At 39.0% G+C, this 25,729-nt stretch overlaps 1 protein-coding gene across 5 annotated transcripts; it reads left to right on the forward strand.

The window, feature by feature from the left end:
- Window positions 1-147: 147 nt before the first annotated feature.
- Window positions 148-25,019, forward strand: CDK1 (cyclin dependent kinase 1). 5 transcript variants are annotated; one of them, XM_036336820.1, is made up of 9 exons: window positions 155-228; window positions 2,277-2,338; window positions 5,385-5,541; window positions 6,185-6,308; window positions 7,622-7,792; window positions 10,212-10,375; window positions 10,487-10,628; window positions 12,339-12,343; window positions 16,657-16,741. In XM_036336820.1, the coding sequence occupies exons 2-9, from the start codon at window positions 2,302-2,304 to the stop codon at window positions 16,724-16,726; spliced, it is 870 nt and encodes a 289-aa protein (XP_036192713.1). In that variant the 5' UTR covers window positions 155-228; window positions 2,277-2,301; the 3' UTR covers window positions 16,727-16,741. The 5 variants fall into 5 exon arrangements, with proteins under 5 accessions (XP_036192711.1, XP_036192713.1, XP_036192714.1 ...); XM_036336821.1 differs by lacking the exon at window positions 16,657-16,741 and adding an exon at window positions 24,959-25,019 and having other exon boundaries at window positions 156-228; XM_036336818.1 differs by lacking the exon at window positions 16,657-16,741 and having other exon boundaries at window positions 148-228; window positions 12,339-12,691.
- Window positions 25,020-25,729: the final 710 nt, after the last annotated feature.

A 25,729-nucleotide genomic window follows, 5' to 3' on the forward strand; every position in this document is an offset into this window, starting at 1 on the left:
CTTTCCTTTCGCGCTCTAGCCACCGGGGAAGCCCAGCCCTAGCGTGACTGGGCTCTGATTGGCTGCTTTGAAAGTCTCCGGGTCACCTGATTGGTGGATGCGGGACCCTTTAGCGCGGTGAGTTTGAAACTGCTCGCACTTAGCTTCAGAGCTGGACCTGGGAAGTTAAGGACAAAGTGACGCCGCCGTGGTAGCCGCCGCCGCTTTCGCTGCGGGGTCGCTTGCCGGGTAGAGTGGCCGGGGTCAGGGTCATGCCTGTGAGGCTCACAGGAGTCGACTCGGGGTACTCAGAGGGGGAGCTTGGAGGAATCGGGTGGTCGTCCGGAGGCTGGCCGGGCAGCTGGGGTTTGCGAGGGGCCCGGCGGGGAGGCTGGGCGGTGGCCTACATCTGGGGCGCCTGGGGGAGCTCTGCGCGGGCGGGCTACCCCGGGGAGGGCAGGCGCTGCCCCTGGCACCCGAGCGGCCGCCCTCTCGCGTCGCGGGCGGCTGTTGCCAGGAGGAGGCCGCTCACCTGGTTACGGAGGCTTTCGGGTCACGGTTGGATGCGGAGCCCGTGCTTTGTTTGTCTCGACCGCGCGGAGGGTTTGCCCGGTGCAGTGCCAGGTCGGCCCTGGGGCCTGGCGCTCTGCTCCGGGGGGATGAAAGCAAGACCCACCTGGGCCAGCACCCGCGCCAGGCCTCGCACCCAGGCCTCCCGGGAAGCCGCCCCGGTGAACTAACCCGGCCTTCTCTGACTTGCCCCTGTGCCCGTATGGCCTTGCCCACCTACAGCTTTGAACAACGTTTAGCCAAGGCACACAGCCAGGGGAACTTGTTTCTTCGTTTTTATTGGGTGCATGGTGGTGATGTTATAAACTCTGGGATTAGCAAGAAGTGATACGCTAAGAAATGCCGACAGATAGGTGCCTATGTGGGTTTTTAATATCCTTTATTTCATACTCATTCTTTATTTAATACTAATGTTGCACGACATTCTTTTAAAGACTTGGGAGTCTGGGGGGGTGGGGACGCCATGGGTGGCGCACGCGCTGCAGCTACGAGCGCGGAGCCCTAGGAGGCACTCAAAGGGCCTGAGCTTGCTCATCCTTTATTTTTGAAATGTTACAACCGGAAAGCGGAGGAACGGCGTGCAGCTTTGAAACTGAGTTCGTTTTTAAGCAGGGTGTTCGAAGCGAGCTCAGCAAATGTGCATTAGACATTGCATCTGGATATTGAAGAAAGGCCGACTATCTTAGTCGCCCATTTCGTAAAATTAAACGTTTTTAAGATTGGCCCAGTGTCGTCCAGTTTTGCTGATTTTAAAAAACTGACTTAAAAAGATGACTTCTCTCTACTTATTTCCGGAATGATGTTGAAGATGAATGTGAGAAATAGGACGTAAGGGGCAATTACTCGGTGACTTACATGTAATCTTATCAGTGGTGGGTGTGTTAGAAGCCCAAAGCATTAATTACCTTAATTTTCTAAAGTTTCATTGGCAAAGTTGCTGAGGCAGCCTTGAGTGGTTGTCAGTAGCATTTCAGCTTCTTCTTTTTCTTCTTTTTTTTAAACCATTCTTTGTGATTCAAGTATAGGTTTGTTTTTTTTACTTTGTTCTTAAGAAGATTCTATACAGTATAATTACCTGTGGAATTGCACCTTTTCCTTTAGGGTGCTAAGTGATAGTTCCTTCTTTCAAAATTGCCTTGAAAGTGTCTTAATCATGTTCCTGTATGTGACTGCTGAAAACAGGAGAAAGATGAAAGCTCACTTGAGCAATTTAAACACTTAAGCTTTTAACAATTTTTCCAATGAATGAGCAGTGTGAGCACATTTTAGGTCCCTACTCATGTCTTAAAATTATCTCCATAAAACCACAAAGCAGTAAAAAATTCAGTCAAATAACATTATTTGTTGAAATACCTGAGTATAATGGCTCACAATGGTGCTCCTTAGAAGTGTTCCATAAGAAAACATACTTCTGGTTTCTGTTTGGGAAGGAGAGATAAATTGATGTGTGAATTTGAAGTTTTATTTGATTAGAAGAAGCTAAATCACTGGTATAAGATATACAAATATTTCCAGCATTGAAGGAGCTAAGAAATTGTGGGAATGTTTTATTGCAGGAGTTGTTTCCCTTACAAATATTGCTTTAATACAATAACGAATATTTGTGGAAAATTAATATTGCATCAGGCACTGTGGAAAATGCTTTAATATAGTATCTCATTAATAACTTAAAACCACCATTTGAACTAGTGGCATATAATCAAATGATTTTTTTCCTCTCATTTTAGCATCTGCCATAACTATTAATTGACTATGGATGACTATACCAAAATAGAGAAAATTGGAGAAGGTGAGTGCTTTTTCACGTAAAAGTTTTAAATGACTTGATGCTATAACTTCTGTGACATAAAGACGTGTAAATATTTATTAAAATCCAACCTTTAAAGTATTTTTCACTACAGTAGGTCCTCGGGTTATGTTGGAGATCCTTTCCTATGGCGCAACTTAAATCGATTTTCGCCGTAAGGAACCCGCCTACATATGCACCTACATCACCTACATGGAGCACATACACAGCAGTAATGAAGTGAAACAGTAAAAAAAAAAAGATTTTAAAGAAAGATAACAATGCCTGACCTTTACTTGTGGTAAATAAATAATAAAAACCATAAAGCACATATGTCAAAATGATGGAACTTTTTTTTTTATAAATAATTGGGAGATGGCAACGTAACCATGGTAACCACGAACTGACGTATATTGAGTCTGATGTAACCCGAGGACTGCCTGTACTAATGTGCATTAAGACATATATACTTATGCCAATGCACGAAATTTGTGCAAGGGGCTCGGCCCTCGCAGCCCCCGCTTCGTCCAGAAGGATATCTGGAAGGGGGTTCAGCTGTCCAGTCTAATTAGCATATTATACTTTTATTATTATAGATATGTTCTTATATATATATATATATTTTATTGATTTGTTACAGAGAGGAAGGGAGAGGGATAGAGAGTTAGAAACATCAATCAGCTGCCTCCTGCACACCTCCTACTGGGGATGTACCCGCAACCAAGGTACATGCCCTTGACCGGAATTGAACCTGGGACCCTTGAGTCCACAGGCTGACGCTCTATCCACTGAGACAAACCGGTTAGGGCAGTGATGGTGAAGCTTTTGAGCTCGGCGTGTCAGCATTTTGAAAAACCCTAACTTAACTCTGGTGCCGTGTCACATATAGAAATTTTTTGATATTTGCAACCATAGTAAAACAAAGACTTATGCCATTTAACAAAGAAAAATCAACCAAAAAAATAAGTTCGCGTGTCATAGGTTCGCCATCACTGGGTTAGGGCATAGATACGTTCTTTATATAATAACTTAAACACAAATGTTCACATTTCAAGAGAATTGAAATTATTCTGATGGTTCCCTGACAACCTCCCTGCCTAATAATCTTATATTCTACTACTAAACAATATTCTAATTAAAACAATATTTTGATAAGTATTGATTATTGACTTCTTATATATATGTTGGGAGAAGTTAGGTCAGTAGAATTATGTTAAGTTACATAATATACTTTTAGTCACCTAAAATTATTTTTAAGACGATAAATACGTTTACCTAAATTGTCTGAACTGGTTTAGATAATTCACTATTAAACTAATTTAAAGAAACTTTTTATTTAGTTACCCTAGGTTGAAATGATCTGTCATGTGTACATATTTAAGCTGCTTTAAAACCAGTAATATATATCATTCACTATCTATAGTAATTTCATTAGAGGTTTTTAAAGAATGTTTATATCAGAAGTTCTTAATCTGTGGGTCGCGACCCCATTGGCGGCTGAACGACCCTTTCACAAGGGTCGCCTAAGACCGTCCTGCATATCAGATATTTACATTACGATTTATAACAGTAGCAACATTACAGTTATGAAGTAGCAACGAAAATAATTTTATGGTTGGGTCACAACATGAGGAACTGTATTTAAAGGGCCAGAAGGTTGAGAACCACTGATCTATATGGTATAACGGGGGGATAAAAATGCCCCTTTGGCTCTTCCTCTCTCCCCCAAAAGAATATCTTAAGGTTGGTTTGTTTTATTTATGTTTTATTTTGTTTTTGTTAATCCTCACCCAAGGATATTTTTTAAAATACATTTTTATTGATTTCAGAGAGGAAGGGAGAGGGAGAGAGAGAAACATCAATGGTGAGAATCATTGATCAGCTGCTTCCTGCATGCCCTCTACTGGGGATTGAGCCTGAAACCCTGGCTATGTGCCCTGACTGGGGATTGAACTGACACCTCCTGGTTCATAGGTCAACTCTTAACTTCTGAGCCACACTGGCTGGGCCCGAGGATATTTTTCCATTGCTCTTTTTTAGAGAGTGGAAGGGAGGGAGAGTAGAGACATCGAGACATCAATGTGACATTGCCTGGTTGCCTCCTGTGTGCACCTAGATGCCAGGAATCAAACCTGCAACCCAGGCACTTGCTCTTGACCAGTAAATGAGCCCTCAACCCTTCTGTCGGAGTGCCCATGCGCTAACCACTTGAGCCACCCGAATATCTTAAGTTTCATATATGAGTGTTGGTATGACATTCTAAACTCTTCAAGGACAAATGATATAGCTTATACAAAATAATTTGCTATTAGAATCCAATTTATGTGGGTTCTCTTTGAAGAACATTCTTTTCTGGATGAGGGTTATTGACTATTTGAAATTCATAGAGAACCTTTTACAGAGTTTTCTGAAAGTGTCACAATGACTCCTGTTAGTAATATTTCCTGAGCCCAAATCTTTACATTGTTTTTTATGCCTATGTTATTGGGGGTAGGATATAAGACAAGAGATAAATTTCAGTTTGCAAAGTATACATTTTCTGCTCTAACATGTGCTGGAAAACTACTGGTAATTTAAATGTATGGAAAACTTGTGATGACTACATGAATTCTATTTTTCAATTGTAGATGCAGTAGGTTGCAGCTATCCTCAATTTCTTTTTTTTTTTTTAAATATATTTTATTGATTTTTTACAGAGAGGAAGGGAGAGAGATAGTTAGAAACATTGATGAGAGAGAAACATCGATCAGCTGCCTCCTGCACATCCCCCACTGGGGATATGCCCGCAACCCAGGTACATGCCCTTGACCGGAATCGAACCTGAGACCTTTCAGTCCGCAGGCCGACGCTCTATCCACTGAGCCAAACCAGTTTTGGTCTCAATTTCTTTTTGTAAGTGATAAGGGTATAATTATGAGTAAGATACTTCCTATCTGGACACAGCAGCCATTTCTATCATGTGACACCTTATGGGACTCAATCATTTTCAAAATCTTGCTTATTTCACGGAGGGGTATCTCATAGCAGACATTTATTTTGTCTATTTCAGGTACCTATGGAGTTGTGTATAAGGGTAGACACAAAACTACAGGTCAAATAGTAGCCATGAAGAAAATCAGACTAGAAAGTGAAGAGGAAGGGGTTCCTAGTACGGCAATTCGGGAAATTTCTCTATTAAAAGAACTTCGTCATCCAAATATAGTCAGGTATGGTATATCTGGACTTAAACCATTTTCCGCATAGTATTTAAAATGTGCATTTCAATGTGGAAATACTTACATTTGCTTAATTTTTGTGTAACCTTGCTGAGTGGAACAGAACCCTACTATTTTTGTTCATTGAGAATGCTGGAGGTAGGAAAAACAGGCTGTTAAAGCAGGCACAGAGTTAGAGGAGCTGGGTCATAGAGATTAGTATTTGGGGCTGAAAGATCAAGGTAAACTGGCTGTGGGAGAACAGGAAGACCTTTTCACTGAGCTTTGTCAACTCTCACTCAGAGCTCTGGTCCTTAAAGATCCCTTAATCGGAGTCCTAAGACAGGCAGCTAGGTTCGATGAAAAAGAAAAGTTTCTTTCTTCCTTTTTTAAATATGTGGGCTGGTGTTTTAGAGTGGGTTGTCTCTCAAAAGGTCCAAGTTAGTATTTAGCTGAATGTGGGGGGACTGGATATAGTGAGCAACAATGAAGGTCAGATACTACTTTAAATTTATTTCCATACTTTACCTTAATGGAAAAACAAGCTCTGAACAAGCAGTCAGCTTAGAAATGTCATTTTGGAATGGTCAAAGTGTCATTTTGGAATGGTCAAAAATGTTTATCAATTTTTTCATATAATTGTTTTATTTTTTAGTCTTCAAGATGTGCTCATGCAAGATTCCAGATTATATCTCATCTTTGAATATCTTTCCATGGATCTAAAGAAATACTTGGATTCTATCCCTCCTGGTCAGTTCATGGATTCTGCACTTGTTAAGGTAAGACGCTTGCCTAATTTTATTACTCTTCATTCACTGTGAATGTAAAGGGTCTGCTCTGTATTTCGCCTGTGTTGTGTGGGAGTAGCTTGGGAAAAGTGTTAGAAAGCAGATTGAGGAAGAAAAAGAGTATTTCATTTTCTTTCCACAGTCCAGAGATTAGATTGTTAATAGGAATCATTTTTACTAGATGATTCTTCTAATATAAAATGAAAAGTTGTGTCTGAGAGAACATAAAACTAATAACCATGTATTGTTGAAAACTAGGATATTCTGGTCTTGGAAAGCCAATTTTTTGTTGTCGAAAAGCTCCCTGCTGCAAGGAGGGGACCTGAACTGGTTGCCCTAATGCAGTGGTTCTCAACCTGTGGGTCGCGACCTCTTTCACAGGGGTTGCCTAAGACCATCGGAAAACACATATATAATTACATATTGTTTACAGTAGCAAAATTACAGTTATGAAGTAGCAATGAAAACAATTTTATGGTTGGGGGTCACCACAACATGAGAAACTGTATTAAAGGGTCGCGGTATTAGGAAGGTTGAGAACCACTGCCCTAGTGTATTCTGGTAAACGTGTAAAACAAAGTAACAAACACCTGGGGCAAGTGGTGTTGGCAGGTGGTTTTATTTTTTTCTAATTTTGAATATGTTTTGATTAACTATTGTAGACATTACATACTGTTAAACTATAAATGTATACACAATTGTTTAAAAGTGATAAAGTGTATAAAGTGAAAGTGTTTTATCCTTACACCAGCTTGAGCAAAGCATTCTTCCAGTTGTCTTATAAAACAACTCTGAACTACTAAACAGTTTTTTCTGATCATTGTTTCTATTTAAACATAATTATAATATTCTTGTCATTTCTTTTGGAATCTGACCAATGTCTCCAAAGAGGAAATAAGTATGTAAAGATAAAAGATAGAAGTGAAAAAGACCAGATTTATTCAAGATAGAAATAGAATTGTTATCAGTGTATAGAGCAAAAGTTTAAGAAACTTTCTCTACAGAAAACTAACTTATGACTTAATGACTTAATGAGGGACCAAAAAATAAGTAAAAGAAGACAAAATGAATTCATAGGATATAGATGTGTGCGCATAAGGTGAATATCTTTGTCTTAGTGTACAAGCATGATATATTGTATATAAATGCTTCTTGTTCATCTCAGAAGCCCTAAAAGCTTTTTGGTAGTTAAATTATTTCCCTGTATTATAACTTATTCTTTCTTTGAAACAAACTCACCAAGGTTATTTAGAAAATCATTACGTGCTATGCAGTTAAGCTTCTAACATATTTTCTTCTTCCAGAGTTATTTGTACCAAATCCTACAAGGGATTGTGTTTTGTCACTCTAGAAGAGTTCTACACAGAGATTTAAAACCTCAAAATCTATTGATTGATGACAAAGGAACAATTAAACTGGCTGATTTTGGCCTTGCCAGAGCTTTTGGAATACCTATTAGAGTATATACACATGAGGTATGGAGAATCATGTGTTTTTGGTGCTTTTGAATATGTGATTGCTGGATTGTCTTCTATATTTGTTCTTTAAGTCAAGAAAGAAGTGCTCAAAAAGATTTCCACTCGGCCATTTTAGTTTATTGCCGCAGCTCTGCACTCACCATTCATTGCATGCTATGTAAAAATGGAACTGGAACCGCTGAATATTTTTCCTTTGCTAGCTGGTGAGATGTTATGCTTTGTCAGTAGGGGGTGCTGGAAAAGCATTGCAGGAGGAACGGGTTTTCATTATTTCTTACTAGTCAGTCTTGAATTATTCCAATCCCATTACAGTTAATAATCCTTTATATTGATTTTCCCCATTCAATCACCAAGTGGTTTCTTTCTGTCTCCTGATTGGCTTCTCTCTGATACACAACCAAATTGGTTAAAAGATAGGTTTTGTTGCTTAAGGGGTACTGTTTCAGATACATTTTGGAGTATAAATATAATCATGTTTCATCAGTGTTATATTGACGACTTGGCATTTCATTTGTTATTTCTGAAGGGGAAGGGAATGTTGAATTGTGTAGTATAGGATTATAGTCATGTGTTGCTTAATGTCTGGGATGTGTTCTGAGAAATATATCTGCAAGCCATTTTATCACTGCAAAACATACAGTGCACTTACACAAACCTAGATTGTATAATCTACTATATATTTAGGCTATATGTATAACCTATTGCTGCTAGACTACAAATCTGTACAGTATGTTACTATACTGAATATTGTAGTCAGTTGTAACACAATGATATGTGTCTAAACATAGAAGCTACAGCAACATACACTATAAAATTTTTTAAAATGGTTCACCTGTATAAGGCACTTAGGAAGCTAGCAGGTTTGAAAGTTGTTCTGGGTGAGGCAGTGAGTGGCGAGTTGCCGGGGTCCAACCCCAGCGGGTCCAGGGGTCCCCAAAGGTGTGGACGGAGTCGGCGAAGAAGGAAGGACACGGAGACAGTGTTCAGTTGATCAGCAGCCTAGCCAGGATCTCCAGCCAGGATCTCCAGCCAAGTTCTGGTCTGGATCTCCAGAGAGGTTCTGGTTAGGATCTCCAGCCAGGTTCTGTGTCCATGTTGTCTTGCTAGGTTCTCCAGCCAGGTTCTCCAGGTTCTCCAGCCAGGTTCTGTAGCCAAGTTCCCTCGCTAGGTTCTCCAGCCAGGTTCTGTCCAGGTTCTCCAGCCAGGTTCAGTCACCAGGTTCTAGTCAGGTTCTCTTGCCAATTTCTGTAGTCAGGTTCAGTCCAGGGTCTTTTGCCATGTTCTCTCGCTAGGTTCTGTCTCTAAGTTCTGAGGTCAGTTTCTGTCCAGGATCTTTTGCCATGTTCTCTCCAGCGAAGTTCTTCTGTCTCTAGAGAACGTTCTGTGTAGGTTCTGTGCCTAGGTTCTGTCTCTCTTAGTTCTGTGTTCTAAGTTCTGACTTGCTGTCTTGTTGCATCTGTATTTATACCAGTTGATTCAATCCTATCAATCTCTATTACAAAGGTTAGGGCGTTTCTTATCTTCATTCCAGGGAGTAAAGATTATGTAGCTTAAGCACGATTGTTCATAGTTAAAGTGATTAATTACCCGCCTGGCACTTAGTTAAGAGGTTTTATTCCCTCCCTAACTTCAGGGGAAAATCCCTACCTGGGGAAACAACCTTTCTCAGAGAGGAGACCTTGGTTAAAACACATAGTGCCAAGAAGGTGAGCAAACATATTAAGAACAATATGCCATATATGCCAGGTCCCTTGAAACAGCAAGGATGGACCGGCTCCCGGCAGCGAGTGAAATGTGAAGGCCTTGGATGTTACTGTACACTACTGTAGACTTGGGAAACACTATGCACTTAGTAGACTACACTAGATGATTTTATTTAAGCATAGTGTCGGACTTTGACATTGGGATAGCTATGACTTCTAGGAGTTTTTTAGCTTCATTACAATCTTATGGGACCACCGTTGTATATACCACCTGTCCTTGACTGAAACGTTTTTATGTGTCACATGTCTGTATTGGCAAAGAGTGTCTTCTGTGGAGTTGCCTACCCTTCAGCCCAAAGACTGTCCCCACATGAAAACTTAAAGCAGTGCTCATCTTGTTGGATGTCTTGGCTCATTTTTATCCTATTATATCATTTTCCCATGGCTAATGCCATTGACCTCACTGACTTTTAAGTTAAAGGTGATATTGTTACCATTGGGTAAATTATATATACTAAAATAATCTGCTCTAGACCACTAATAAACTATTATGTGACTTTTTCATGTTTTTAGCATGTAAGCAGTACATGCAAACAATATAATCAGGCAATCATACAGGCTTCTAAAGGACAGTTGTAATGAAATGTAAATGTATACATTTAGGTAATTTAATGCACCACATTTACTCATTGTGAAAATTTGCTTTGTAATAGGTGGTCACACTTTGGTATAGATCTCCAGAAGTGTTGTTGGGGTCAGCTCGCTATTCGACTCCAGTTGACATTTGGAGTATAGGCACCATATTTGCAGAATTAGCAACTAAGAAACCACTCTTCCATGGGGATTCGGAAATTGATCAACTCTTCAGAATTTTCAGGTATTTTTTTTTTTTTTTTTAATTTAAGCTGTTAGGAACTGTAAAGGCAACATAATATAAATAAGATCATAGTTATACTTTAATAACTTTTTGTTTTACTATGGCTTTTAGAGCTTTGGGTACTCCCAACAATGATGTGTGGCCAGACGTGGAGTCTTTACAGGACTATAAGAATACATTCCCCAAGTGGAAACCAGGAAGCCTATCATCCCATGTCAAAAACTTGGATGACGATGGCTTGGATCTTCTCTCGGTAAGGACTGCCCTTTATACTGTCATTGATGATTCTTAGGCAAATAGCTATTATGTCTGTTATGTTTATTGTATTACTAGCTCCATTTCAGATACCAAGAAATCCTAGTAATTTTGAGAGGAGAATTAGTATGATATTTTCTTCGAGAATTAAATGAATTAGTTGTTTTCATTATTTTTCGTTTTGTTTTTCTTGATCTAATAGCTTCAGATCAAGGGAAGGGAAGGTCAGGGTTAATAACACCTTTATTCTTATTTAAGTTGCTGATTTGTAGTAGCATTCCTTTCCAGCTTTTTGTCTCATTATATACTACTTTTTAGTTTATCCAAGTCAAAGGTGTTTCCTTTGTTGCTTCATTTTTTAGTTAGTAAAACCTTCTACTGCATGAACTCCCATTTCTTACTTTGTGCCTTATTTCCACATCAGAAACATTAGGAGAAGGACTGAAGTAGTTCTTGAAAATGTTTCCCTTCTGTTACATTGCCATTCCTAACTAATAGTTGTTTTCTTAAGAAAAACAAAACAAAAACAGTATTAGGACAAAAAAATAAAATGTCCTAGGCCTCTTTCAGGAAGTTTGTTTTAGAACAGTATTTAAATATTGAGCTTTCAGGAGGAAGTAATAATAAATCTCTGCTAACTTGATTCTAGAAAAAAATAATGCTTTGGCAGTTTACTAAGCAAAGTAATCTATTGCTATGTCATCATATATATCTTCTAGTTCGTTTCTGGGCACCTTTCACACTTTGTAAATCATTATTCCACCAAATTCAGCTTCGATTTCCCAATTGTTTGCAGTGAAGTCCAAAGACTTTTACATGCTATTCAACATGTTGTGTATAATAGTGCTGATTTGAGGTAAAAGGCTTCCCATATTCTGGGCCCAGTCTACCTTTTTAACTTCTGTAATTTTTTAATACAAAGAATTTCACTTCAATGAAGAAAACAAAAATTAAATACTGTAAGTCAGAGGGCCTTAGTCTAGCCACTGGTCCTTTGTTGCTGGAGGCTGTCCTGTGTGCATGGACATAATTTCCACCCAGTGGCTACAATCCAAAATGCCTCCAGACATTGCCAAGTCTCCCCTGAAGGGCAGTCTCACCCAGTTGAGAACCATTGCTCTAAGTCAAAAATAAGAAGATAAAATTTAAGGTCAATATTTAACTTTATTCCTCTTTTTCTGGTGATGTATAAATTAATATGAGATTGACTGATTCATTTAAAGACTCATTTTAACTATATTTGTAACATATTGAATTGGGTTTTGTTTTTACTTGGAACTTGTTGGAAGCTACATTAGAAACCACTATAGTTGCCACCATTTCAGGAAAGTTGTAAATAACTCAGACGGCTATTTCTCAAAGTAAATATAATTAACTAGATATCTTTGTTAAATGTATGTTTTGGTTTTAAAGCTATTTCTGAATGCTAGTGTCTTAAACTATAATTTATAGCAAAAAGAGGTTATCAAAATACCTATAATTTAAGAAATATGTTATTCTAGAGCTAGAGGGTAAAGTACAGTGGATGAGATACTTATGTAATTTAGTATTAAACTAATGGAAATGTTCATCTATAGATTTTCATTAAAATTAGTTTATGGCTTATTGGCTTATTAGAGAGTTTAGGTTTTATGGAGGTTTTTTCTTTTTTTTTTAATGGTTCATTTTTTAAATAAAAACCTTTTTCCTTTTTATCTTTCCCCTCCAGAAAATGTTAGTATATGATCCTGCCAAACGAATTTCTGGCAAAATGGCACTGATTCATCCATATTTTAGTGATTTGGACAATCAGATTAAGAAGATGTAGCTTTCTGACAAGAGTTTCCACATGTTGTATCAAGAACAGATAGTTATATTTTTACTGTCAACTCTATTTTTGTCTTGTGTATTTTTGTCTTCTTTGTTGTAAAACTTAAGCTATACTTCATCTTCTAACTTCAAAGTTGTAACTTAAAAATGTAAATATTATTCTATATGAATTTAAATATAATTCTGTATATGTTTGCAGATCTCACTGTAACAGCTATTTCTTACTATAATAAAACTTCTGTATAAATCTAATATTGGTGTCAGGAATTGGGAAAAATTTGAGATAGCTTAAATCATTAAACCTTATATCAGTTCGGTTTTCCTGTAATTGGAACTGCTACAATTTAGCAAAGTGTACCAATTAAGTTCAGACTTCCTAATGCTTTCAAGTATTTGTATGTTCTAGATGTTTAAATTTTCTTTTTAGTTTCTTGCCATGTGTTAACTGTACAACCTGCCTAAAGATGAATGTTTTTCTACTGGTATTTCAATTTGTGATCTAAACATTTCAGCATTCAGAATGAGAAAACTGCCCAGATTTGAGGAATAATGCTAAATTTATAGAGGTTTTCGGTAACTTAAAATACTAGCATTAGAGTATGCCAAAGTTTACTAAGTTTTACAGCTAAAGATCAAGGACTGACCACAGTAGAAAAGAACAATTTAGAGAATTTATGAACTATCCTGTTTTTAGGTAGGTTATGGAAGATATTTGTCCAAGTGAATTCTTATTATGCGTTGGTCAGAGGTAGTAACTATGCGAAGGAGTTGCTTATCGTTGCTTTCAATTCTGACTTAAACACTATGTCAACATTTGCAAATAAAGTTTTTATTAGTAGCCTTAGAAGGTTCACGTATTTAGCTAAAATCACTAAATTGGGGAATTAAATTGTTTAATAATGCTGCTCATTATTATTCTTACTTATGAACAGCCTAATTTAAATTGTTATAGCCAAGAGAAATGTCTGTAAAAATAGTTTTATCAATTTTAGTGGACATCTATCCTTTGACCATATATCCTCTATTTTTCCTCCTGGTTACCTATGGCTAGGACAGGCATTCCTGTGTTATCGATCCTGTCACCCAATTGATTGGATATGTAATGGGTGATCTATAATCTAGATTGCCTTGGAATTTTTCCATTCTGTATGAGGAAGCGTATGGGTCACTTTCTTTGGCAGTGGGACTTATAAGAGGTTTGGTGGAAGCTAGCCTGCAGTAAGAATGCAGAGCCTTGGAGATGGAAGTCATTTGGGGTCATACTGTGGAGAGTTATTAAGAATTTATGGTGGGAATTTGGTAAATGAAAGGTCACACTATCAGCATATCTGATATAAGTAAGTCTTGGTACTTCTGATTCAGTAATATACGGATACATGGTTGTCACCAATGTGTGGGGCCTTGTGGATTTAGTAGAAGCAGCACAGAACCTCACTATTGCTTCATGGAGTTTAATTTGGAAAGTCAGTAATTCATCAATTTAGAACCTACTTGGTGGATCAAGGCAATGAGATGATAGACCACTCATCAATTGCTATAATGAGGGACCTACTTTTCCTGCACATATCTGTGTAAAGTGTTTCTGTCAGCTTCAGTGAGGGTGAAAACTACTGAACTGGATCCTCATGCGTACTTTTAAATTGGCTTGTACTATGGTGCTTCTGATTAATGTTAAAATGGAGCTTGTCTCTGCACCAGTAGGTTTTAAATCTGTTATGCACTAGAAACACCTGGGACTAACACTGCTTCTATCTGAACAATTTTGAAATTGAAAATTAGGAAATGTGTATTCCAGGAATTTTCAAAAATTCCCCAAGCTGATTCTGATGTAGCCCACTTATCACATTTGGTGGTGAGCTTAACACTTAGACCTACATACAGTTTTAGTTCTTAAAACTTCATGCAATATCTTTCACTTGTCCTATTTCTATTTCAGTCTACTGTAGTGAGGGAGGGCTGTATATTTCATCACCCATCTAAGACTAATGTGCGTGAGCATACACTGAGAATTACTCTATCTTTGGATTCTCCCTAGTTTCTAGAGGAGGATTTTTAAATTTACTTTAACTTCAAATATAGACGCAGTAATGATGCAGAGAACTTTGAGGAGACTTGAGAGCTCTGTTAGAACAAACTTCTACATCCATTCCTTTAGCAAACTACTAGTTCATAAAAGGTCACCTTCAATCCCCCTGTTGAAATAGTTAACCATATTCAAAGGAGTTAGTGAGGTTCCATGGGGCCATGGACTCCTTTTACATTGCAGACAGAGCAGAGACAATTAGTGATGCTTGTGGAACGTGGAGTGAAGAGAGTAGTGGGTATTGTTGAAATAGGTTTCCGACAAGATGGATAGATTATTGAATGACTAAAGGAGAAGCGAAGGAAGGGAAGGATAAAGCATGAAAGGTCCTGCCAGAGAGTTACTGACTTAATAGCATTTAGGAAAAGGCAAAGGTGGGGCAGTACTGGTATTGACAAGGACTGTAACCTTAGTCCTTTTGGAGAAGGGGTAACGTTCAATGAAGTATTTGGAAGGAAGAGTAGACATTTTCGTCTGTCATAGTATAAATGTCAACTTTAAGGCCATCAGAGCTTCAGGAGAAATGTATTGAGAGAGACTTGGCTGTTAAAGAGAAGGTATAATGAGAGCATTCCTTTAGAATGCTGAAGGTCTGTGGTTTCAAACATGTTAAAACAGATTTCTGGTCCATTTCCAGAGTCCCCATTGAGTAGGTCCCGTGTGGCCATGAATGTACTTTCTTAACAAGCTCCCAGGTGATGATGCTGATGGTGCAGGGGCCACATTGGGAATCACTACTTGAGTAGTTTCAAAAGTCTAGAGAATTGAACAGAGTCCCAGTCAACTTGTTGGGTTTGTAGAGGTGCAGAAGGAGAAATTGACCTAAAGTCAAGCATAGAACTGGAGAGATTAGAGCTTGGTTCCAGTCTGCCATTTCTGTCTGTAGCCTTGAATAAGTCACTTGGTGGCTTTGAGTCCATTTCCTCAATTGGGAGTTATTATTTCTATAAATAGGGTTGTTGTGAGGGATGAAGATAGGATTGCCAGGCATGCTGATATAATTTATCAAGATGGCCCTAACCGGTTTGGCTCAGTGGATAGAGCGTTGGCCTGCAGACTTAAAGGTCCCAGGTTCAATTCCGGTCAAGGGCATGTACCTTGGTTGCAGGCACATCCCCAGTTGGGGGTGTGCAGGAGGCAGCTGATCGATGTTTCTCACTCACCGATGTTTCTAACTCTATCCCTCTCCCTTCCTCTCTCTAAAAAATCAATAAAATATATATATTAAAAAAATAATTTATCAAGATGGCCTAAATAAATGTCCTTCTTTCAATATATTACAAAAATTGGGCAGTTAGAGCTGTTTTTCTGCCACAGTAATTGGTGCTTAAATCATTTAAGTTGCAGCACTAGTTGAAGAGTATAGGTCAGTGGTTCTCAACCTTCCTAATGCTGCGACCCTTTAATACAGTTCCTCATGTTGTGGTGACCCCCAATTTCATTGTCACAAATTGAACATAATTAAAGCATAGTGATTAATCACAAAAACAATATGTAATTATATATGTGTTTTCTGATGGTCTTAGGCAACCCCTGTGAAAGGGTCGTTTGACCCCCAAAGGGGTCGCGACCCACAGGTTGAGAACCGCTGGTATAGGCACAGTTCCTGGCACACAGAAATTTTCTTTGAGCTCTCATCACTTCTTTCTCATTACCTCTTAAAGCCCTTCTCTTATTTTCTCTCTTACTAAATTACAAATCCAGTGAGGGCAGGGGTCATGCTTTCGTTTGTTTTTAATTTTATTTTTCAGTTACAGTTTATATTCAGTATCATTTTGTGTTAGTGTCAGGTGTACAGTATAGTTTGTGGTTAGACAATCATACTTTACAAAGTGGTCCCCCCAATGTTTCAAATACCCAACTACACTATACATAGTTATTACAATATTATTGACTATATTTCCCATGTTGTACTTTGCATCCCTGGGACTATTTTGTGACTACAAATTTGTAGTTTTTAATTGCTTTACCTTTTTCACTCAGCCCCGTACCCCCCCTCCTCCCCCCGTTTCTGGCAACCATCAGTCTGTTCTCTATGAGCCTGTTTCTATTTTGCGTATTTGTTTTGCTCTTTAGATTCCACATTTAAGTGAAATCATACGTTACTTGTCTTGCTCTGACTTATTTCACTTAGCATAGTACCCTCTAGGTCCATCCATGCTGTTGCAAATGGTAAGATTTCGTTCTTTTTTATGGCTGAGTAATATTCTATTACATACATGTACCACAACTTGTTATCTACTCGTCTATTGATGGACACTTGGGTTGCTTCATATCTTGGCTATTATAAATAATGCTGCAATGAACATATAGGTGTATATATTCTTTTGAATTAGTGTTTTTGGGGTTTCTTTGGATGTATATACCCAGAAGTGACATCACTGGGTCATAAGGCAGTTCCATGTTTAATTTTTTGAGGAAACTATACTATTTTTCATAATGGCTGTACCAATCTGTGTTCCCACCAACAGTGCACTTTAGCGGTCTCTTTTTTCCACATTCTCACCAACACTTGTTTGTTAATTTATTGATGATAGCCATTCTGACAGGTGTGAGGTGATATCTCATTTGGCTTTAATTTGCATCTCTCTGATTAGTGACATTGAGCATCTTTTCATATGTCTATTGGCCATTTATATGTCCTCTTTGGAGAAGTGTCTATTCAGATCCTCTGAGGAGTCATGTTTTGTTCTTCAATCCTCACAGCCCTTGATCTAATATGAGTATTAGACATGATTCCAGTCTAAGGTTGCCCAAAGGTAGTGGTCCCTCACCTACAATAATAATTGAACATCTCTAGTAAGCGGCCACTATATTTTATATACATTCCCTCTCTTTTTCACAGCAACCTTGTAAGGAAGAGGGCATTTTTATTTTACAAATGATTTAACCAAGAGTCTAGAGTTTAAGAATTAGCCAAAGGTCACAAGGCTAGTCAATGCCAGAGCAAGGACCTGTCTGGGGCTTAAAAATACATATTTTTAAGGGAGAGATAGAAACATCAATGATGACAGTATCATTGATTGAGTGCCTCCTGCACGCCTGCTACTGGGGATCGTGCCCCCAAACCAGGCATGTGCCCTGATTGGTAATCAAACTTACCTCCTAGTTCATAGGTCGGTGCTCAACCACTGACCTATGGAATTGTCAGTTTGAATTGGGATTCTGTCCTTTAAACTTCAGAGTCCTGACTAATACAGCTGCAATTGGATAAATAATTTTAAAAGAACTCTCAGTTTAAGCACCCTTGAAGTTATAAGTCCTTACATAATTAAATATCTTCCTTCTTTAAAGTTCTTTATTGCTCAGAACCATTGCTTTCCTTGGGATTTCTAGTATTGACTGTGTCAATGTATGGTATGCATATTGACCGTTCAAAGAATCTACAAACTTTTGAGGAATGTTTGCATGTGGGCCTCTCCTGGTTACCAGGCAGGGGTAGAAATCCGTAGAACACACTTTCCTACAGGCAATTATTCTTTCCCTTGGTAGGATTTCAAAACCATGTTATGCTTCCCTGTTAAGGAAATAATGCCATAACAAAAGCAGAAGGTATTTGGAGAATTTATTTGCTAATGAGTATTAGGAGATCTTTATATTGGTAAAGAGCTTTGAAGTAATTAAATAGCATATGCTATTTCAGTAGGCAGAAGCTTCCTATACCATAAAAATGCTCTTAACTGTAAAACAAGAATAATTATAACACATTCTTTACAATACAGAGAGAAAAGATACATTTCCCAACAGAACATAGCTATTTGTCTCAGTGGTTCTGGTATGACAAACATTTATGTGCAAGAAAATATAAGTATGTTCTTCATGAAGTGTGCTCACTGTTTGTGGGATCCAAATGGGGAACAGAACATTTGCTCTACCTTAAATCTTCTTGCTAGAATTTGAACATAGTTTTAAAAGTGCTTTGTGGCTTCTTGTTTGAAATACTTCTGTACAAGCACTAATGGAAAATGGCTCTGAACGTAAAAGTTTGCAATTTCCCAGGTGCGCACAAAACAGTGTGACAAGTCAGCATCAATCTGAAGCCCCATGAACTGATGACAAACATCTTGTTAGTTTTCTGTTGGGAACTCTTAATTACCCGTGCTAACAGAAGGTCATAGCAGCTTGGATGACCCCAAAGAGCAAACATCTCACCTAGGTAACCCACTCACTTTCAGCAGTAAACCTTATTTCCTAGTTAGTGAAGTCAGAAAATATTAGAATTGAATGGGAACTTGGGTATCACAATTGAATGCTTATCTTTCCAAGAAGCACCCTGGAATTTCTGCAATAGAGTGAGAAACAGAAGTTAGGTTTTCTGACATTCAGTTTAAAGAGATTCCTACTCCTTTAGATCGACTCTGATAGTGAAGTTGGGTATTAATAATGGAGTCTAGAAACAAATTATGTGTTTTAAGGAGAAAATATTCAGGCAGGAGAGAACCCAAGTAATTAGTGAGGAGAAAAATGGAAGTCAGATCAGAGAATGTTGCATAGGTTTTCAGTTCTTTGGAATTAACAGTGGAATAGCCCACAGTGCAAGCAGCACATGCAAGGCAAGCAACTACATAAGTGACAGGCATTGTGTTCTTTGCAAGAGCAATAGCAGTTTCTTTCTCTACTTCCCTTCAGAGGGCGATCTGGGATTTAACTTAGGTGCTGCAGGTATTTTTTAAAGACCACATTTTAAAAAATCCGAAGAGCTATCCAGCTGAAATTTAATTATGTATCAGACAATAAACACTGTGATAGTTAATATTACATATTCATAAGGTCTTTGGTACTGTAATAGCTAATATATGTAGAGTAGAGGGAAAAGGCAAAGAATTCAACTTCATCTCTTATCCTTTTTCAAGAGAAAAATGAGATACCGTATTTGGAATATTTCCTAGCATGGCCCCAAACACAATAATTCAGCATGTCTAATGGCAAAAAATAAAAGAATTATTCACAAACAGAAATTGGACTTTTGAGCAGATGTTTATTTAAATCCAAACAGCAACTCCTACTTTTCCTGTTATCTCTAGTGAAGTGATGCAACATTTTTACCAGAAGAAGCGCTTTTTAAAAACAGCCTTCCAGGGCGAGAATAAACAATGCTATATTTGGCTAACAGCTGCTTTGGGAAATGGAGATGTCAGCAGAGCTGAATGTTGTTTAAAGAAAACTAATTATCCAGCTACCTTTGACTTGGATTGGAGTAAATGAGGCACTTCCCTATTTGCACTGGGATGTTTTGTCTAGGATTTAAATATTAAGTATTAGATATTTCACTTCCTCTATCATGGATTTGAAGAAGTGTTCCTTGTGTCTGATTTTGCTGCCCAAACCACTTTGGGTCATCGGGCACTGCACAAGTTTTGCCTCTGCTTATTCGTCCACTGTTTACTGTGTTCAGTTCAAAGCAGTGTGTTCATGGACACATGAGAACCCAGATAACCCAGTGACATGGAGTGTGGTTGTGTTTGTGTGATTTTAGTCATGCAAATGTCAAATAACACAAAGTTCATGAGTAACGTCTCGTGTAGATTTTGGAATGATGTCAATACCCCAGTTTTTGAAAATTCCTTTTCAGCTTGGCAAGCGAGTGAGCTGTGGAACTGGTTTACGCTATTACTCAGAGTTCGTTGGCTGGTCACAGAAATACCTGCAGCCCTTTGTTGGTGTTGCATGAGCCAGGCTGTGTTTTCCCAGAATTAGAGCTCCCGCAGGTGCCTGTGGTGATGACTCTGTGCTTATTTGAATATTTTCCCTTTTGTACTTGGAAATGTGTTTACACTCTGACGCTATCTCATCTGAGCCCTCATTAAATGGGGGTGACAATGCTAGTGCTGAGAATTGGGCCTTTTTGAGTGAACTTCGGATGTGCTTTCATGTCACGAAGGCCGCGCAAACAGCTCCCAGGGCACATTTTAGAGAGCATACCCCATAAAAGGTTAATGGTAATCTTGAGAAAATAAAAAGCAGCTTTAGCAAAAATACTCAACGGTTGTAGATTTTGAGGAAACACCTCTCTACACTTATTTCTGTGGAATAATCAGTATTAAGTTATGTAAGTTCTTCAAGAATATAAGGGTAGGCAAAAGTAGGTTTATAGTTGCAATACAAATAATACTACAGTTAATAACAATACGAGAATAAACTCATATATTCACAACTGTAAACCTACTTTGCACACCTCTGTATATCTTCTGTATAAAATCCAGTATATGATTTTCATATGTACAGTTATTAGAAAATAATTCTGGGACAAGCACAGGTTTAATGATTCTATAAATGTTTGATCATGCAACAAGTATTTATTGAACATGATTATGAGTTAGATGTGCTAGGACATGAGGACACGGTGTTCGATGAAATAGACTCATGGTTCTTGCCTTGGTGGACTTCATGTTCTTTGTAGGAAAGACAGGTCATAAGCAAATAAATAAATGTAATGGATGTTAGAATGGGACTCTTCCTGCTGGTGTTGACTAAGCCCAATAAGATCAGAATTTCATATCTGATATGCAGATTTACAAGGAAATGGCTCTAAGAACCTGTCCCACAACTCTCAGGTCCAGGATAAGCTGCACAATTCCCAGGGCCCAGTGCAAAATAAAAATGCGGGGCCTCTTGTTCAAAAAATAAGAAATTCATGACAACTACAGCAGCACATGAAACCAAGTGCAGGCCCTTCCAAGGGGGCGTGGAGGCTGGGCTGTGCGACTGCCCGGTCACATATCCATGTGACCCTGTGTAGATCCTTTAGCAAAGTAAGAAAATAAAAAGGCAGAGTGGAGAAGAGAGATATTGGAGGTGGTGATCTTTGTAGAACTGGGCTGTGCTTTCCGAATGCACCCATCTAACCCAAGTCTAAGGGGGAAGTGGATCAAAGGCACTCCTTGAAGAACTCTGAAACATTTCATGCTATGGTGAGAGACAGAACTGGTGCCGGCTTGAGGCCTGAAAAAACTAAAGCAAATTGTGACTGAAGCTTGCTCCTGCCCACCATATCTACATGACAGGAGAAGCCACTGCAGTGGGGCCCACCTAATGTCTGGAGCTCATGGGGCCAAGAATTGATTGTTTGCCTGACTGTGTTGGGGCCCAGAGGGAGAGAGAGCTGGAGGGGTCTCTTGGACCAGTCTGCACTTGCCAAATGGCATTAAGCCTGCCTCCAATACTGGGAAAATGGAGTCTCCTCCTGCCTTTCAGGATAGCCAGGCCCCCATAACTCATTTTCTATGCACCTTTGTAAAATTAAAATTTAATATATTATGAAATATTTTTATATAAACTATAAATAGCAGTGTACACTATCCCCATGTGTCCATCACCCAGTGTCATTATATTTTAAACCCACAATGTCTCTCTCCCTGATGACATTTTCCTTTCTTTCACCCGAAGGATTTACTTCTGTATACTTTTTAAAATTTATAATTTTACATGTCTATCATATCCATCTATTTATGATCTTCATCATCATCATAGTGCTTGCTTTTATGCTTTATATAAGGGATATTAGAGATTCTGAAATTTATGTTGTTTGTCTTTGTGACATTCATTCATGTTGATAAACGTACCTATAGTTCGTTTGCTTTCACTGCTGTATAGGATTCCATTGCCTGACTCTACTGCAATTTATTCATCTCATCTATTAACAGATACTTATTTCTCATGCTTTGCTTTTATGAACAATGCTGCTCTAAGTTTTATTCTGCATATTTTCATTGCTCCTGTGCAAGGGGTTTTTGGGTTGTTTTTGACAGATCCATTCCTTGACCTTCCCTTACCCTGCTCTGTATCTCAGAGACCTGACCCACAGAGGTTGCATTTCCCAGACTCCTGTGCACCTGGCTGGCTTCTGGAGGCACTGGCGGGAGAAGGAGGAGAGAAGTCATAGTGCTTATCTCCGTCTCCCTCAGATGGTGTCACTCCTGCATTTCCAGTTCCCATTGCACACTTGGTCCTAGCTTCTGCCCAGAGACTCCAACTCACTCCTGGTCTTCTGTAGCCCCACTTTTTTGTCTCCGTCACCTGGGTGGTAGTGGGTTCTGAAGTGGCTAGTCCCTTATTACCTCACTGTCTACTTTTTGACCTCTCCGCTCTTTCAATCCCCAGGTAACCAGTTCCTTAGATTAAATTCTTTTGTTTCAATACTTGGAATGTTTTTCGTTTTTCTCTTTTCTCTTAATATATAGGTTTTGCATGTCTTTAATTCCAAATTACTCTCCAAGCTAGGCATACCAATTTACACTTTTACCAACAGTGTATAAGAGTTCCCATTGTGCCCTGGCCGGGTGGCTCAGTCGGTTGGATAGTTATCCCATACACCAAAAAGGTTTCGGGTTTGATCCCTGGTCAGGGCACATACCTCGGTTGTGGGTTTGATCCCTGGTTGGAACTTTTACGGGAGGCAACTAATCAATGTTTCTCTCTCTTGCTCTCTATCTCAAATCAAAATCAATAAAAACATACCCTCAGGTGAGGATTTAAAAAAGTTTCCATTGTTATAATCCTAACCAACACATATTAAATATTGTCAGACTTTTAAAGTTTTGCTATTCTTAATGATCTCAAACAATGTTTCACTGCTTAGTTCCCTTTTCTTGAACTGAGGGCCTTTCTATATATTATTGACCATTTAGGTTTTCCTGGTGAATTGCTTATTTGCCTATTTTTTGACTCTTTGGAGTTGCTTATATTCTGCATGCTAATTTTGTTGGTTATATACATGGCAAATACCTTCTTCCATTCTTTGTCTTGTTCCCATCTTTCAATGGTGTCTTCTCATGGACAGAAGTTCCTAGTTTTAATGTAGTTCCCACATAGTTTTATTGTTTCCCTGCCTGAGCCGCACAACATTGCTTTGGGACAGAACCTTATCCATTGTGAGCTAAGCTGTATAACCAGACTACCTGTATTGACAAACTTTTACAACCCGGATTATCTGGACCCAGATGTGCAAGAAGCGGCTCACAGCTGGCTTGTCAAGGAATCCCATGTCAGCATCTCCCGTTGGAATAGATGGGTGGACTCAGACAGGCCGAGCCTCTAATTGCTGCAGGTCCCAGCTGGGAGCAGGGAGGGCGCGCGGCTTCACGGGGGGGCACCTGCCACGCTCCACTAAGCCCACCTAGACCTCAGACTCCATGGAACGCAAGCCTGTAGTGGGAATATGTTTCTTTCCGTTGAAACTGAGCCTGGCTTGGAAAGTTTATTGGAAACGTAACCAGGTCTGTTCAATGTGGCCAACTGGCAACCAAGAGCCATGCTGGGTTGGAGCAGAGAACACAGGCGGTGCGGGCAGAGCCTCCCGCTGCCACAGGCAGCAGATCCAGCCAAGCACGACTGCTCAGCGGGCGGAGGCCACGAGCTCAGGACCCGCTGCGCTGCCCGGGCTGCCCAGCGCGGCGCATGCATCTCGCCCCTGGCAGCCCCCCGACAAGCCCACTGTGACCGCTCACTCCCCGCCACAAAGGTCCGGGGCTCTGGGAACACGTGTTATAGAAGAGTTTTTACTTGAATATGATATTTAAAAATGCAAACAATAAACAAAAGCGGCAAACGTCTTGCTTCTTTCTTGTTCTCATCTGGGTTCCTACCTCTCGTTCCTGTCCCCTTACCTCCCTTCCCCTCTAAGATTTTCTTTATAGAAAATTAAGCAAATACGAATATATGTTATACTTCCCTGTTTTTACACAAAAATTGCATATTATCCAGACCGATTGAAAAAACACCACACAACAGATCTAGAAGATGTTTGATCAAGAATTTTTATTTTTTTTATTTTTTATTTTTATTTTTTTTTTTTGATCAAGAATTTTTAAATCAGGTTTTCATTTTATTGGATATCTTCTATGAGTTGACTGTCATTTTGGTAATTTTTTTCTTACTTTATTTCTTACCACAACTTAAAAGTTTTCTTAAAAAATCTGTGGTCAGCCATCAGTTCAAGTAAGATGGGTATAAACACGGTGATTAAAAAATGTTTCTGTATCAGAAAAAAATGGGCTTATGGTATTTTACTAAAGGAAATTTTGAGAATAGAGAAAACCACGAAGAAGAAAATAAAATTTAATAGTAATTCTACTACCCAGAAATATTATAGTGATAACCATTATAGTGTATAGGATTCAGTATTTCATACCAGATATATTACACATCCCAATAAAATACTTGAATATGTATTCAAGTATAGGTATACTTGAATACAATTAATATATATTTAAACTGTAAAGTTGGAAAGCATTAATCAATACTGTTTATTTACCATAAAATCACAAATGTTCAGAATCCAAGCTCATTGGTGACAACTTAGTGACATATTGATGTGTTAGCTTACTCTCTCTCTGTATTTATTTTTCACATATGTTTCCTTTAGTTATTATTATTATTATTATTATTATTATTTTGTTAATCCTCACCCAAGGATATTTTTCCATTGATTTTTTTAGGGAGAGTGGAGGAGATAGGGAAGGACAGAGAGAAGCATCGATGTGAGAGAAACACATCTATTGGTCGCCTCCAACCAGTGCCAGGGCCCGAGGAGCCTGCAACCAAGGTATGTCCCCTGGATCAGAATTGAACCCAGGACCCTTTGGTCCGCAGGCCCACTCTGTATCCACTGAGCCTAACCAGCTAGGGCTATCTATATTATTTTTAAAAAGATTCTTAAATAGAGGCACATATTGATTCTGTGGCTAAAGAATTACATCACTTCTCTATTTAGTTCAATGCATTTCAACAAGTATTTATTCACTACTTTAATTATAATACTAATTCCCTACATCCTATATAATAAAAGGATAATATGCAAATAGACCAAACAGCAGAAAAACCAAATAACCAATCAAAGTGTAATATGCTAATGATATGCTAAAAAGGCTCAACCGCTCGCTATGATGTGCACTGACCACCAGGGGGCAGACAGTTAACTGGCTGACCAGCCGCTATGATGTGCACTGACCATCAGGAGGCAGATGCTCCGACTGGTAGGTTAGCTTGCTACTGGGGTCCAGCTAATTGGGACTGAGCAAGAAGGGCCAGACACACCCTGGAGCCCTCTCATGGTCCCTCCCCAGCCTGATCGTGCACGGGTGGGGTCCCTCAGCCTGGCCTGTGCCCTCTCACAATCTGGGACCCCAGATGTCAATGAGCCGGTTTTAGCCCAATCCCACAGGCCACTCCCCTTGGGAGAGCTCCAGACACAGGGCTCATGGTTGGCG

Source organism: Myotis myotis, unplaced genomic scaffold (assembly GCF_014108235.1).
Source record: "Myotis myotis isolate mMyoMyo1 unplaced genomic scaffold, mMyoMyo1.p scaffold_m19_p_15, whole genome shotgun sequence".
Lineage (NCBI taxonomy): Eukaryota > Metazoa > Chordata > Mammalia > Chiroptera > Vespertilionidae > Myotis > Myotis myotis.

Excerpts from the sequence above, each read along its gene's own strand:
- CDK1 (XM_036336818.1), top strand. The coding sequence starts at position 2,302 with ATGGATGACTATACCAAAATAGAGAAAATTGGAGAAG. Across the intron at positions 5,542-6,184 it reads CGTCATCCAAATATAGTCAG|TCTTCAAGATGTGCTCATGC; the intron begins GTATGGTATATC and ends TTTATTTTTTAG. Across the intron at positions 7,793-10,211 it reads TTAGAGTATATACACATGAG|GTGGTCACACTTTGGTATAG; the intron begins GTATGGAGAATC and ends GCTTTGTAATAG.